The sequence below is a fragment of the Dendrobates tinctorius genome, unplaced genomic scaffold, assembly GCF_039654945.1.
Source record: "Dendrobates tinctorius isolate UK_male_01 unplaced genomic scaffold, ASM3965494v1 ptg000008l, whole genome shotgun sequence".
NCBI lineage: Eukaryota > Metazoa > Chordata > Amphibia > Anura > Dendrobatidae > Dendrobates > Dendrobates tinctorius.
The window spans coordinates 416,083-431,064 of NW_027361676.1; the positions used below are offsets into that span (position 1 = coordinate 416,083).

General features: G+C 44.9%; 1 protein-coding gene across 1 annotated transcript in view; it reads right to left on the reverse strand.

The window, feature by feature from the left end:
* ZNF827 (zinc finger protein 827) overlaps positions 1-14,722 on the reverse strand; it is a 247,944-nt gene extending 233,222 nt beyond the window's left edge. Inside the window, exon 1 of the mRNA XM_073576166.1 lies at positions 14,256-14,722. Coding sequence (XP_073432267.1) covers positions 14,256-14,298 — 43 coding nt within the window. The 5' untranslated portion in view covers positions 14,299-14,722. The remainder of the gene's footprint in view (positions 1-14,255) is intronic.
* Between the last annotated feature and the right edge of the window lie 260 nt (positions 14,723-14,982).

A 14,982-nucleotide genomic window follows, 5' to 3' on the forward strand; every position in this document is an offset into this window, starting at 1 on the left:
GCAGGGGGATCGCGATTCCTCTCGCAGCTATTGCGGGCACGTCAGCTGTTCAAAACAGCTGACATGTCTCAGCTTTGAGGTGGGCTCACCACCGGAGCCCACGTCAAAGCGGGTATACTGCCATCAGACGTACTATATCGTCCAATGGCAGTAAGGGGTTAAAGGGAATCTGTCATTAGAAAATGACCAATTCATTAAAATGTTTTTATGGCAAATGTATTAAAAAAAATTGGAAATGTCTCTCTTTTTCTGTAGTGCAATCTTTATTAAAAGTACTAATTAGAAATCGTGCAATTTTCAATCTGGTCAGAGGAACTTTTATAGACTAACTTCCGATTTCATGAAATTCATATGTACATTAGCAGCAATGTCACTATGAAAAGGAAGGATGAGCAGGGTCAAATGTGACATCACCTACGGAGATCGGTGGATCCTGAGTAATCTGTATACAGAGATTTACTTATTGTAATTGAAAGGAGCCTGCTGATAAAAATGACATAACATTACCCGCATTTTAGAAATACATTTAATACCAAAACCTCAGGGTTTTTTTGTTTTATAACCACACATTCCCTTTAGGTTTATTGAGGTTTATGTGCATTTGTATGTACAGCTCTCTTAAAGGGAACCTGTCACATCAGACCTGGGCAAAGTGCGGCCCATGAGTTGTCTCAGTCAGGCCCGCAGGCCAAGACAGCCGTGGGGTGAAAACCTGAGGTACGCGGCCCACTGTCAGCATTGGTGGAGGAGGGGCCTCCAGCCACTTCCTCCACCAATCAGTGTGTGAAACAGTTGACACGATCACGTCATGTCATCGCGTCAGCTGTGTACCGCCGGAGACACAGATACGGGAGCAGAAGCAGGGCGCCTGGGAACAGGACCGAGGTGAGTATGTTTTTGTTTTTTCCCCATGTGTATGAATATGGGGGTGTAAATGGGGATTCTATGGGGGTGACGTGCAGCCCATGGGGAGACTATGGGGGTGACGTGCAGCCCATGGGGAGACTATGGGGGTGACGTGCAGCCCATGGGGAGCCTATGGGGGTGACGTGCAGCCCATGGGGAGACTATGGGGGTGACGTGCAGCCCATGGGGAGACTATGGGGGTGACGTGCAGCCCATGGGGAGACTATGGGGGTGACGTGCAGCACATGGGGAGGCTATGGGATGGCTGTATACTGTCATGCTGTATATGGGGGAGGCTGTGTGGGGCTTCATGCAGTATATGGGGGAGGCTGTGTGGGGCCTCATGCAGTATATGGGGGAGGCTGTGTGGGGCCTCATGCAGTACATGGGGGAGGCTGTGTGGGGCTCATGCTGTATATAAGGGGCTGTGGGGGGGTTTAAAGATATATAGGAGGTGTAAGCATACTTAATATTGAGCAGAATTAAGTGACACTATTAATTTAATACATTAATATTGAGAATTAATTTCAAGCTACTGGTTCGGCCCTCCACAACAGTCATGGTCTCTAATGTGGCCCCCTCGGGAAAATTAATTGTCCACCCCTGTGTCACATAATTCATGTTGCTCAAGTCATGGGCAACATGAATCAAGTATGCTATTCTCTGAAATGGTGCAGCATTTCAGAGAAAATGCACTTTTAGGCTATGTGCACACGTTGCTTATTTAATGAGTATTTACTGTGCTTTTTTTCCAGGCGTAAATGGTCCAAAAATGCAATGGAATACTTTATGCAAGGTAATCCAATGACAATCCTGAAGTGCTGTACACATGATCAGTAAATTTCAGTCCGTATTTGCAGTTTGTTTGTTTATTTTCTGCAATTCCTTTTGCGTTTTGCCTGCGTTTGACCCATTGAATGGACAGGAAAAAAAGTATGCAAAAACGCATAAAAAACTTGCATATTTTCCGCTGTTTTTCTGCCAAGAGATGCAGAAATTTCTGCAAGCAAATATGCAACGTGCACACATAGCCTAAAGGGGTATTCCCATCTCCAAAATCCTATCCCAATATGTAGTAGGTGTGATAATAATAGTAAATCACTCGAATTAGAAATGTAATATAGTTTCCTGATTCGCTATGTCTTTCTTCATGTGCAGGCATTGCAGGACCTTAGGTATCCATGGTTACGATCACTAATATAGTGACAGTTAGCTAGCTGCTAGTGGTCGTAACCATAGATACCTAAGGTCCCGCACATGAGGAAAGAGACATAGCGAATCAGAAGAACTGTACTACATTTCTGAATGAAGGTATTTGCTAATATTATTACTACTACACCTACTACATATTGGGATAGCATCTTGGAGATGGGAATACCCCTTTTAAAGATCCGGCCAGGAACCACAGCAAGAAATGAGACTAGTCCAGTACTGCCCCCAAACTGCTTTTCTCAGCACCGTTCTAAGTGATTGCCAGGTCTATGGGGGAGACCTGTCAGTCCCCAGCAGCGGCAAAGGTAGAATCCAGCCACAGGAAGTGTCTGACTAGTCTTCTCTCAGGCTATGGTTCCTGGCTAAATCTGTAGGCTGGGGCCGCATGAGCATATTTAAAAAAAAAAAAAAAAAACACTACTAACATTCTCATCCAGGACAGTGGGACGTTTATCACTTGTCATCCGTGTGCAGTCCATATACAATCTTTTTATTACCCAGCAGCTATTAATCATTTGGCCTCCCATCTTACTCACGTTGAATAAAGCTGATAAACAAAATACTCAATCTGCACTGCCTCATTGAATACCATTTGTCCGAGTGCAATTTTTTTTTTTTTTTCTTGATTTACTGTAACTAGTCGTGTGAGCAAGCGATTAGGCTGGGTGTCCAAAGCTTGGTGGCTTTCCTGACACTGAATATTTTCGCTACGTCAAAAACCCTTAGGCCGGAGTCACACTAGCGATTAAATCGGACGAATGCAATGCGATAAAAAAATCGCGTTGCATTCGTCCCAATGTTATTCTATGGTGCTGCTCCCATCATGTGTTTTTTTTGTCGGATCCGTTCCTCGGACCGAGACAATCGCAGCATGCTGCGATTGTCACTGATTTTCGGATCGGACTCACCAATGCAAGTCTATGGGGGTGAGAAAAAATCGGATGACAAGCGGACCAGATGTGTGACTTGCGATAAAATCGCACCCGGTGTCCTTTACCAAAAGCCAGCAATTCTTTTTACAATACAGTAAAATCACACTGACTGGTTAAATATTTCTAATTCAAACAGTTCTTCATAGCAGTATAGCTGCTGAAACATTTGCCGGCTTTTGGAAAATCATTCTCCTACCCGACATGAAATGACACATGGTTTACATAGTTAACCATTTCATCTCATGTTTTTTTTAAAATGTCTATCACTAGTAATTAGATGAGGGTTTGTGGGTTAAATTTTGGAGTTGTAGGGGTTAATTAAAGGGGTAAATTCAATGTTAAAAATTACGGGGACTCCTGCTGACGTCACTGAGGCTGCAGGGAGTCCCCGTAATTTTTAACAACGAATTAACCCCTTTAACCCCTACAACTCCAAAATTTAACCCACAAACCCTCATCTAATTACTAGTGATAACCATTTCATTTCATGTTTTTTTTTAAGATGTCTAACTGTATGTAAACCATGTGTCATTTTATGTCGGGTAGGAGAATGATTTTCCAAAAGCCGGCAATTGTTTCAGCAGCTATACTGCTATGAAGAACTGTATGAATTAGATATATATATATATATATATATATATATATATGTGTCTATATGACGTGTGTGTATGTATGTGTATATATATGTGTCTAGATCTATTCTTTAGTTTGTGTTGGAAAACCTGTCATTGGGCTCCATTATATGTCCATTTTGCTAGCCTGCGAAAAAATCTCGCCAGACGGATGTCAAACGGATGCTTAGATGCGAGTAAAATCGCATCATCACACGAAATTCGGCTGACAGACAGATCCCTGGTGAAGAAACATTTGTGCAATTTCGGTCCGTCAAAATTGGACTTTTTTTTTTTTATCGTTTAGTGTGACTCCAGCCTTAGGCTGAGATCATACATGAAAGCAGTATCGGACTGGGATGCCAAGGGCCCACCAGTAACAATGACTTTGGGGGGCCCACTTTTCACCTGTATACAAATATTACACTACCCTCATTCACAAATGTACCGATATCCCTATATAATAAGATGCTGGGTAGTTTGGTTACTGAATGACTAGATGCTGTTTTTTTCTGTACAGAGTAAATCAAGTGAATTATGCCAAGTATTATCCACATAGTGGGGTTGGGGGCCCAAATCTGCACAGGGGCCCACCGGGGGATTCCCATTACCCTGTGGGCCACTCCGAGCCTGCATGAGAGGAATACGGGCGAGTCTTGCGTGTTAATACCGGCACTCGGGAGCGGAGCGTGCGGCTGCATAGCAATACATGGAGCCACACACTCTGCTCCTGAGTGCCGGCGGTAGTGCTGGGTATTAACACGCGAGACTCGCACGTATCCCTCGCATGAGTGATCCCGGCCTTAGGCTGGGGTTACACAAACGCATGAGACTTCTATACATCCCACCCACTTTGCTGGAACTATAAGATGCTGTATTTTTGACACATTGAAAATGAGCAGCGTCAAAAACTCACCAAAAGCTCATTGTGGGTACAAACTTTAAAGTATTTTTTTCTGATACAATGGAGCCTTTCTTAAGAAATATATACACTTTGCTGCAATAGTAGTCAGGATTTTATTTAACCAAAACAAGCCCAAATCACCACCCCTCCACTCTGTGATACCCTAACCAATGTACCACTAGCCACCTTTGTACCATACTTTACAGCACTGAGGAACATTATTGTATCTATATTCCTCTCTATGATTGATCTACAGTGGGGAAAAAAGTATTTAGTCAGCCACCAATTGTTCAAGTTCTCCCACTTAAGGGTGTGTGCAGACGCTGCGGCTTAATCCGCACGGATTTTGCAAAAACCGCAGATAAACCGCGGATTATCTGCGGTTTTGCCTGCGGTTTGGTCCTGCGGATTCACCATCTCCACAATGGTGGAGATAGGAACCCGCTGCAGATTCCGCAGAAAGAATTGACATGTCACTTCTTTCTGCAGTTTCAAAACCGTAGCAAATCCGCGTGGATTTTTCCGCAACGTCTACACAGCGTTTTTTTTACCATTCATTTGAATGGTACTGTACACCGCAGCTAAAACTGCTGCGGAATCCGCAGCGTGTGCACATACCCTAAAAAGATGAGAGGCCTGTAATTGACATCATAGGTAGACCACAACTATGAGAGTCAAAATGAGACCACAAATCCAGAAAATCACCTTGTCTGATTTGGCAAGATTTATTTTTCAAATTATGGTGGAAAATAAGTATTTGGTCACCTAAAAACTTACAAGATTTCTGGCTCTCACAGACCTGTAACTTCTTATTTAAGAGGCTCCTCTGTTCTCTACGCAATACCTGTAGTAATGACACCTGTTTGAACTTATCAGTATAAAAGATACCTGTCCACAACCTCAAACAGTCACACTCCAAACTCCACTATGGTGAAGACCAAAGAGCTGTTGAAGGACACCAAAAACAAAATTGTTGCCCTGCATCTGGCTGGGAAGACTGAATCTGCAATAGGCAAGCAGCTTGGTGTGATGAAATCAACTGTGGGAGCAATAATAAGAAAATGGAAGACATACAAAATCACTGATAATCTCCCTCGATCGGAGGCTCCACGCAAGATCTCACCATGTGGAGTCAAAATGATCACAAGAACAGTGAGCAAAAATCCCAGAACCACACGGGGGGGACTTAGTGAATGACCTGCGTAGAGGTGGGACCACCCTAACAAAGGCTACCATCAGTAACACACTACGCCACCAGGGATTCAGATGCTGCAGTGCTAGACGTGTCCCCCTGCTTAAGCCTGTACATGTCCGGGCCCGTCTGAAGTTTGCTAGAGAGCATTTGGATTATCTAGAGGAGTATTGGGAGAATGTCATATGGTCTGATGAAACCATCCAAAAGAAGACCATACCTACTGTGAAGCATGGGGGTGTCAATAGCAAGCTTTGGGGCTGTTTCTCTGCAAAGGGACCAGGACGACTGATCCGTGTACATGAAAGAATGAATGGGGCCATGTATCATGAAATTTTGAGTGCAAACCTCCTTCCATCAGCAAGTGCATTTAAGATGAAACATGGATGGGTCTTTTCATCATGATAATGATCCCAAGCACACTGCCAGGGCAACGAAGGAGTGGCTTCGTAAGAAGCATATGAAGGTCCTGGAGTGGCCTAGCCAGTTTCTAGATCCCAACTCCATAGAAAACCTTTCAGGGATTTGAAAGTCCGTGTTGCCCAGCGACAGGCCCAAAACATCACTGCTCTAGAGGAGATCTGCATGGCGGAATGGGCCAACAAACCACCAACAGTGTGTGCCAAACTTGTGAAGACTTACAGAAAACGTTTAACCTCCTGTCATTGCCAACAAAGGATATACAACAAAATATTGAGAGGAACTTTTGTTAATGACCAAATACTTATTTTCTACCATAATTTGCACAATAAATCTTGCCAAACCAGACAAGGTGATTTTCTGGATTTGTTTTCACATTTGACTCTCACAGTTGTGGTCTAACTATGATGGCAATTACAGGCCTCTCTCATCTTTGTAAGTGGGAGAACTTTTTTTTTTTTTTCCACACTGCATCTAATACTTGGTTTTTCAGCTGCAATTTTGTCTAGTTTGACACCATTTGCATTCACATGGCTATAGGTGACAAGCTTTGTTTATGTTTAATTACCTACATAATTTTGGATGATATATTTTTGTGCAGTCTTCTGTACTTCATTTCAGGCCCTTTTGTAGTGCGGTGACAATTCTTATTTTGTGGTTGTCCAGGACAGTCATTTTTAATTGTGTGCAAAATGTTGGTCTCTTATGTAAATTAAACTTTTTTTTAATAAAAGACTGTCTATTTTGCATTTCTTTATGGTGTGTGTTATTTATAATGTGGTACTCCAAGTTATGAAGCAAGTTAATCCTCTCCTTCATACTTGCTGCACCCTCCCATTTATTAGTGGTGCTCATTTTTCGTCCAGTGTTCTCTCCACCACAGTAGTTGACAAATAGTAATTGTTTGTGCTGATATTCTCTGCTTGGTTTTACCAAATGTGGCCAGGGCATTATGGTCAAACATCTCCACTTTGGTCTCGTCTGGCCAAAGGACATTGTTCCAAAAGTCTTGTGGTTTCATCAAATGCAACTTCGCGAGCTTTACACATGCTGCCATGTTCTTTGTAGAAAGAAGAGACTGTCTCCTGGAAACCTTGCAAACAAGGCATATTTGTTCACTGTTTTTCTGATTGTACTGTTATGCTGTTCATTATGTTCACATTTTGTGGCACTTTTTCAGGCACTTTCTATGCAGAATCTGCCTGAAAAAACTTACCGGTAAGTGTGTGAACCAGGGCTATGGAGTCGATAAGCCAAAACTCCAACTCCACAGCACGGCCTCCCTATTGAGCATGTACCCAATTTATCATATATTTTCGGAGTCGGTCCAGTTTATTCCATACACATACCCTAATGGTTATAGATGTACTGTAGATTTTTTTTTTTTTATTTGGAGTAATATTTCTCAGTAAAAACAGTTTCTATGAGTCAAAGCAACAATTCTGATTACACCCCACCCACACCCTAGTACAGGAGCATGATAATCAGCATGCATGGGTAGTGTAAGCAGTACAAGCATGTTCATACTAAAGGTGTGAACCAAAATCCACATCAAAAATTGCCTCAAATATGCATGACACTGTCAAGTAAAAAGGATGTAAAACAACTATGTGGAAAAAAAAAAAAACGCTAGAGAATTTTTCATAATCACATTAAAAAAAAAAAATGCTGTCAGAAGAAAATGGCCCCCAAAAAAGTGTTTCCTAAAGTGGATTTCTCTTGAAAATCTCATTTTGATTTTTTTTTATCTCTGCAAAACAAACTGTGAATGCATCCTAAGAGTACATTCACTTTGCGTCTTTTCTTCTCTTTTTTTTTTTTTTTTAAACTAATCCCCTAAAAAAATTAAATGTCGTCGGGAAAAGTGCTAACAAAATGATGAAGAGCATGGTCCTATTAAACTGTATGGGAAAACAACAATCTGTTCGTATTTTCAGGATTTCAAAGACGTCAACCGTTTAAAATATCATGTACATTCTTCTGGCTTTTTTTTGAATATTTCTTCAGTATTTTTGTATTGAAAAACACAAGCATTTACATCATTGTTTGATGGATTTAAAAAAAAAAAAAACATCTGGAAAACACACACAAAGCCAAGTAAACAAAAATAAATTGAAAAAGCACCCTAAAAAATGAACAAAAACACTAGACCCTTTCAGGCTGACAACTCCAGGGAGAAGGAGTGATTCCCAAAGCATCTACTACTTCAATAATGGATGTTCTTGACCATCGGAAAAAGACTGTGCACGTACCCAAGAGTCCCATCACCATTTTCTCAGCTTTTAACGCAGAAATCCTGATCCAAATAATATAAGCCTATCAATCATAGGGCTCAGCTTCACTCTCTCACATCATGCTCTCCGAGAGGCCGTATAAATCTCCTGACATGTTCAGCATTTGCAGTGTTTTTCTGGCTCCATTCATTCAATAATATTCAGAATTGAGAGTCCTCAGTGGTTGATACCTTTTAATGGCTAACTGAAAAGATGGTAATACATTGCAAGCTTTCGAGACTACTCAGGTCTCTTCTTCAGGCTAGACTAATACAAAATCTGAAGAATGTCATAAGGGATACAATGAATGCTCATCGTCACACAATAAGGCTGGGTTCACACGTGGCGTTTTTTTCGCGTTTCCGTGGCAGTTTTAACCGCGCGATTTTGCCGCGAAAACGCGAAAAATAAGCATCCCATGCATTCCTATGGGATTCCGCAATGCTGTGCTAATACGGTTTTTACCGCGGCGGAATCGCTTCGCGGTAAAAACCGCAGCATGCTCATTATTTTGCGGAATCGCGGCGATCCCGCACCCATAGGAATGCATTATTCCGCTTATTTCCCGCATGTGGCTGTGCACACCATGCGGAAAGTAAGCGGAACAATTGCGGATGGTACCCACGGTCCGGAGGAGAGGAGACTGTCCTCCGGGCTCTGGGTACCATAATCCCTGTAAAAAATATAATTTAAAATAAAAAATATTGTTATTCTCACCCTCCGACGTCCCGCGCAGCCTTCCCGCCTCTCTCCACGCTCCCGTTCCCAGTAGTCCTTTGCGAAAATGCCCACGATGGCGTCCGATCTCGCGGGATCGCAAAGTCTCGCGGTAATTCGCACGACGTCATCGCGAATTACCGCGAGACGTCGCGTTCCCGCGAGAACTGACGTCATCGCGGGCATTTTCGCAAAGGACTACTGGGAACGGATGCGCGGGACGTCGGAGGGTGAGAATAACAGTATTTTTTTATTTTTTTTTTACATTCTATCTTTTACTACTGAGGCCGCATAAGCAGCCTCAGTAGTAAAAAGTTGGTCACACTCGTCAAACACTGTGTTTGACGAGTGTGACCAACCTGTCAATCAGTTCTCCAAGCGATGCTACAGATCGCTTGGAGAACGCTAGCATTTTGCAAGCTAAATACGCTTGCAAAATGCTAGTTTTTCCGCGGGAAAATCGCGGGAATTTAAAATGCGATTTTCCCGCGGACTGGAATTCCGGAATTCTCGCGGTAATTTCCGCGAGAGTTCCGGTACGTGTGCACTTAGCCTAAGAGAAAAAAGAATGGATCTACCTGTGGCAAAACAATTTTGTATCCCTGATCACAGCAACATGGATATGAAATTACTGGTATTGAAAGGTAACTTCACATCTCAGAGAGAGAGACGTGTTTGGGAGTATAACTTTATGACGACCTTTGACACTCTCAGTGCTGCAATGACTGTTGCATGGATTTATGTCTTTTTACATCAATTAAGGAATTTGCTTTCAAGACCTGGTGGGGGCATCACAACACATTAGGAGACCCCAATCAGAGGACTATAAAACATCCGGATTCCTTATCTATGTACTGGTCCAATATTTATGTTTCTCCCTCTCCCATACTGATAGTTCTGCTTCACGTCACTTGTCTTATCCATTGCATTTTTTCTGTGTTGTACTGTGCATAAATATGTGACTCTTCAGATTTTGTATTAGTCCAGCCAGAAGAAGAGACCTGAGTAGTCTCGAAAGCTTGCAATGTGTTACCATCTTTTCAGTTAGCCATTAAAAGGTATCAACCACTGAGGACTCTCAATTCTGAATATTTTTCTATCTACTGGCTAACACGGTACAAAGATATACATCTTTCATTCAATAACAAACTCATTTTAATAGTGCTAACTAAAGAAATGCAACTTTGTTTCTACAACTCTACTGTAGTCATTGGTCTGGTCTCCATGGTAACAGAACACAAACAAAATCACGTCCTCTGATCCTGCAGTCATACATTTGTGATCTGTCCTTTACTTCTTGACGCTCACCAAATGTGGATAAGCAAAAAAGAATATGACGAGATCCGACTACACATCGGTTGTTGTCTGTTACCAAGGAGATGAAAAGTCAGAAAAGCAACACTACAAACAAAAGAATAGAAAACTTTTGATCAAAGCGTACTGCGTTAGGATATTAACAAAACTTTTGATAACAAAGATGTATATAATCTTAAAACATTCACATCACTTCAAGACTTTAAACAATTGCTACAAGAATAAAATGGAGTTTTTGCAGTTCAGCCTTACTGCAGCATTTGTATGACCCTACAAGTACTCTTAAGGAATATCTCTACTCTGCCGAAAACTATTCCGTGTAACCAACGGTGGAATGCGAACCTTAGGAGAACTGTGGAAGAGTTGTTCACCATCCCAACAGTACAGGGGGGGGGGGAATAATCCAAGTCTGGTGAAATGGCACACGTACCCCAGCATTTAAGAATGTTTTTTGAGTTGTGTTTTTAGGGCATGGCGTGTCAGTTTAGTAGACAATACCATACTTATAAAAGAAAAAATTATTGAAAAAATGGTGAAAAAAGTAACCAGAAATTTTAAAAATAAGGTTACCGATGATGGAGCTGTGTGCCGGCTTGTCTTTTGGGTGGAGAGCTGATGTTTCTATTGGCATCATTATGGGGTAAATACGTACAACCTTTAGATCACTTCTTACTGTACACGCATTTATCAACTTATTCCCAAATTTTGAGGAAGGATACATCTACATTAAATTGTAGTGACTGTGCGATCATTCTTTTTCCATATCTGATAACAGTGTGGCACAAACAAAAAAAAAAGTTACGGTATAAGAAATCGTCACGGTTTCTTGAGTTAACATTCATCTGTGTTTGGCACAAAAAAATGGGACTGTGGCAGAAGGTGGCCACAAAGAATGGGACACAGCGCTGAGTTACTGCTGCAACCTTTCATTCTCAGGGTTGGAGGAAGATCCAGTGATCGGACCTGCACCGATCATAAAGTGATGGCTTGTCTGAGACATGGGAATATCCTTTTAAAAGGAGGCTGTCAACACCGAATGACTGTTCAAACCAAGTCGAGGTGCTCAGTGCACCCTTGGTGTGGCCAAACATTTACCTACACCTTCCCACCTGCTTCTTTCCCCCCCCCCCCCCCCATCTCCACCCTTCTCTGCCTCTATAAAGTCACAGTTGTCAATCAAAGAAGAGTGGGATGGAGAGAGGGAAAACAAGCAGGTATGACGGTGTAGGTAACTGTTTGGCCATGCCTAGGGTGCACCAAGCGATGGGACTTGAACAGTCAATCTGTGCTGACAGAGCCAACACTGTAAACTGTTTTCACTTTATATGTTTCATTGTAAATACACAGAATTAATAACCACATGTCTTTTTTGTTTGTTTTCAGCTTCCTGATAGAAGTGAGCGAAGCACTAGATTGTGCGGGTGCACATAACTCTGAATGGAAAGTTCTCTTTAGACGACCGACATCGCGCTGGACACAAATAAGACGTTTGTAGATGTCCCCGGTGACAATTTAAAACACAGTCTCAGCAGCAGACGAAAGTTTGAGCTCATTCAGCGCTTCCTGTGACTGCTCCTAACCTAAGAGCAGGGACAGACACTGGCCGGGGATCTGCAGAAGGAGTCAGAGCACAAAGGCACCGTGTAGGCCCAGAGTGACTGAGCTAAAATGGAGAATGACTCAGAGCTGGAGGGGAGTAGCTGAGGTCGGGGTCAAGGTCACATGGCTCTGCATCTACTGTTCAGCAGAGGTCGCCTTCCTCCATCCCTCAATCCTCACATATTTCTGTCTTCAAAGCAAAAACAAAAATAGCAAAACATCTCCACTGTAATTAACCTCTTCAGGGACAGTCTGCAGCACCTGACCACCCTGTTACCCTGCTACAAGTCGCGCGATCTGTGCTGTATATAGTAAAGGGCAGCCAGTCTATGTAGACAAAAATCTGAAAACTTTCCCAGGAGTGGCGGCACAGTGAAATAAAGGGAATAATATATATATGTTAGGCTATGTCTGGATATAAGAGCACATTAAGCCTCTGGAGCGAAGCCTTGTGCACTACCTATGTGTTCTATGCCAAGTCCTCTAGTGGGCACATCAGGAAACAAAATCCTGTACAAAGGGGTATTACAAATGCCAAGCACAGGCCACTAACGATATTATTTGTATTCTCATTATCTGATATGGCGCCAACATACTCTGCAGCGCTCAGAAACCAGTGATCCCAGGTACAGACAATGTACACAGTATGACGCTCTATGTAAGAGCTGCAATGGAGCCCTGGATGCCAGTGAGGTTATTAATGCCCACAGGCTGAAGCTGTGCCAGCCTCCTCCATTCTTCCCCGCGTGGCAGAGACATGCATACATATATTTATGCTATGGATATTGATCGGGATCTGTCTGCAGAGAGCAAATGGCTGCAAATGGAGAGCAACAACCTGACCCCTCCCTCCCTTCCCCCAACCTTGTGAACTTCAGGTGACCGACGGTGGCTTTATACACACCAGCAGCGAAAACACAGACGTACAGATCCTCAGCTGAACCAAGGGGTGCAGCTGGGCCCGTGATTAACCCTTGCCTCCATAAATCTATGCACCTGAGTGGCACAGGCCGGAGAGACGGTAGTTATGACAGGCCGGGGTATCACCTGCCAGCCACAGTCATGGCCATTCAACCAAACAATGGCAAAGACAATGTAAACATAGAAAACAATACAGCGGCACCCGATGTGCGCCAAGGTAGATGTGAACACTGAATATAGGAATTGGGGGTATAGGGTGCCAGCTGCTTCAAAACCCAGACGTTGGTACCCTGGACCACACCATACTATACACCCGTGATAAGGAATGCTTTGTATCGAGAAATGATACTGGAGGCATCTACATCAAGGGGCATCCAAGAGGTGTGCGAGACCACCCCAGAAGCGGCCCTCTACAGCGCCCACCTCACCCTCAGCCCTCCTAGCACCTACTGACTGGTGTGTGGCAGTGCCACTAGGGTATCAGTTGTGCCCCCTGCCAGCTCAGAGGTGGGACCACTCCATAAAGTATGGCTCAGATCAGCCCCTCACCACTCAGAGGGGATAATACACCCATAGTCATTTCCTACATGCCCCAGTTGACCTGACCCTTCTCAGGACTGTGGCAGGGCCACACACTAGGCATCATGCCCAGCACTACATGCTCTGCCATCTTTGAGCATGAGAAAAGTTCCAGGCTGTGGACAATGGAGGACGAGGCTGGAAGTAGCAGGAAAAGTTGCAGCAAGGCCGGTGTGTGCCCGGTGCTGTGGGCAGTGAGGGCGCAGACTCGGTGCCCCTTGCTGTGCCCAGGCTGCAGCCCCTCGCTCGCAGGGATTCCTATGCAGACACCCCCTTTTCTCCCTCCCGTGCTCGGCCCACCCCTCGGGTTTCTTGCACAGCCTCCCTCCCCCTTGCATCTGCTGCTGCCTCTCCTCCCGGGGCCGCCAGGCTCAGCAGCCGGAGCTGGCCGCAACCTTTACCCGGGGACAGAGCCCTATTGATTGTGCCAGAGGCCGGCCCAAGGCTGGGGAGCAGCATGGCAGGCGGGCGGCGGAGGGCACGGGAGCAGGAGGAGGGGGCGCTCCGCACACAACACCCACAGACTAGCTGAATAAAACGATGACAGCCATAGCCAGCACAGGACTGCTGCTCCACAACATGGCTGCCCTGCTCAGCCCGCACACAGCACCTCTGTAACCCTAAACTAAGCCCACAGCGGGCAGCAGAGCCAGACGGCGGCGGCCGGGCACTTACGTGACAGCAGGCGCTTGGGCTGCTCCTGCTTCCTCCTGGGCATTGTGTCCCCTTACAGTGTCCGGGGCTTCTCCGCGTCCATCACATTCTCCTCCTCGGTGCACAGCGGAGGATGAGGAGCAGCTCCCGCGGGCTCCGGAGTCAGGGCGCTCGGTCCTTGCACCTGGCTTGTCCTCCCCTTCACCTCCCTCCCCCAGCCGTGATAAATAGTCCTCAGTGGATGGGATCTATACGTGTGTGGTGTGTATGGAGGGGCGACATGATGCTGAGGAGCCGCGGCTGCCGTGTATGGCTGCTCCCTGGGTGTCTTCAAGCCCCTAACACTAGTGCAAGGATCAAAGGGCAGCAGCAGTGTCGGCGGCGGAGCGCACACAGATGGAGGGGAGCCTCCCAGCCTCAGACATCCAGCAGACGAGCTCCCAGCCAAGGCTGGGTCACAGTGCAGAGCTGCCCTAGGCGCTCTCCTCCTCCTCCCCTTGCACTTTGCACACCCTGCTCCCCTTCAGCTCCTGTAGGGAGGAGGTAGACATGTGCAGGGACTGCAGTAAAACACTCTAAGGTTAACGCCGGCTCCAGGCTCCAGCCCAAACTTGTTCCCCAGCACAGGCTGCAGACAGGGAGAGGGGTCACCAGGGAGGACAACATGGCTGGGTGGTGGGAGCACGGTCACTGCAGTGAGATGACAGCATCGCCAGGATTCTCCCCACGCAGGACCAGGGACACCTGT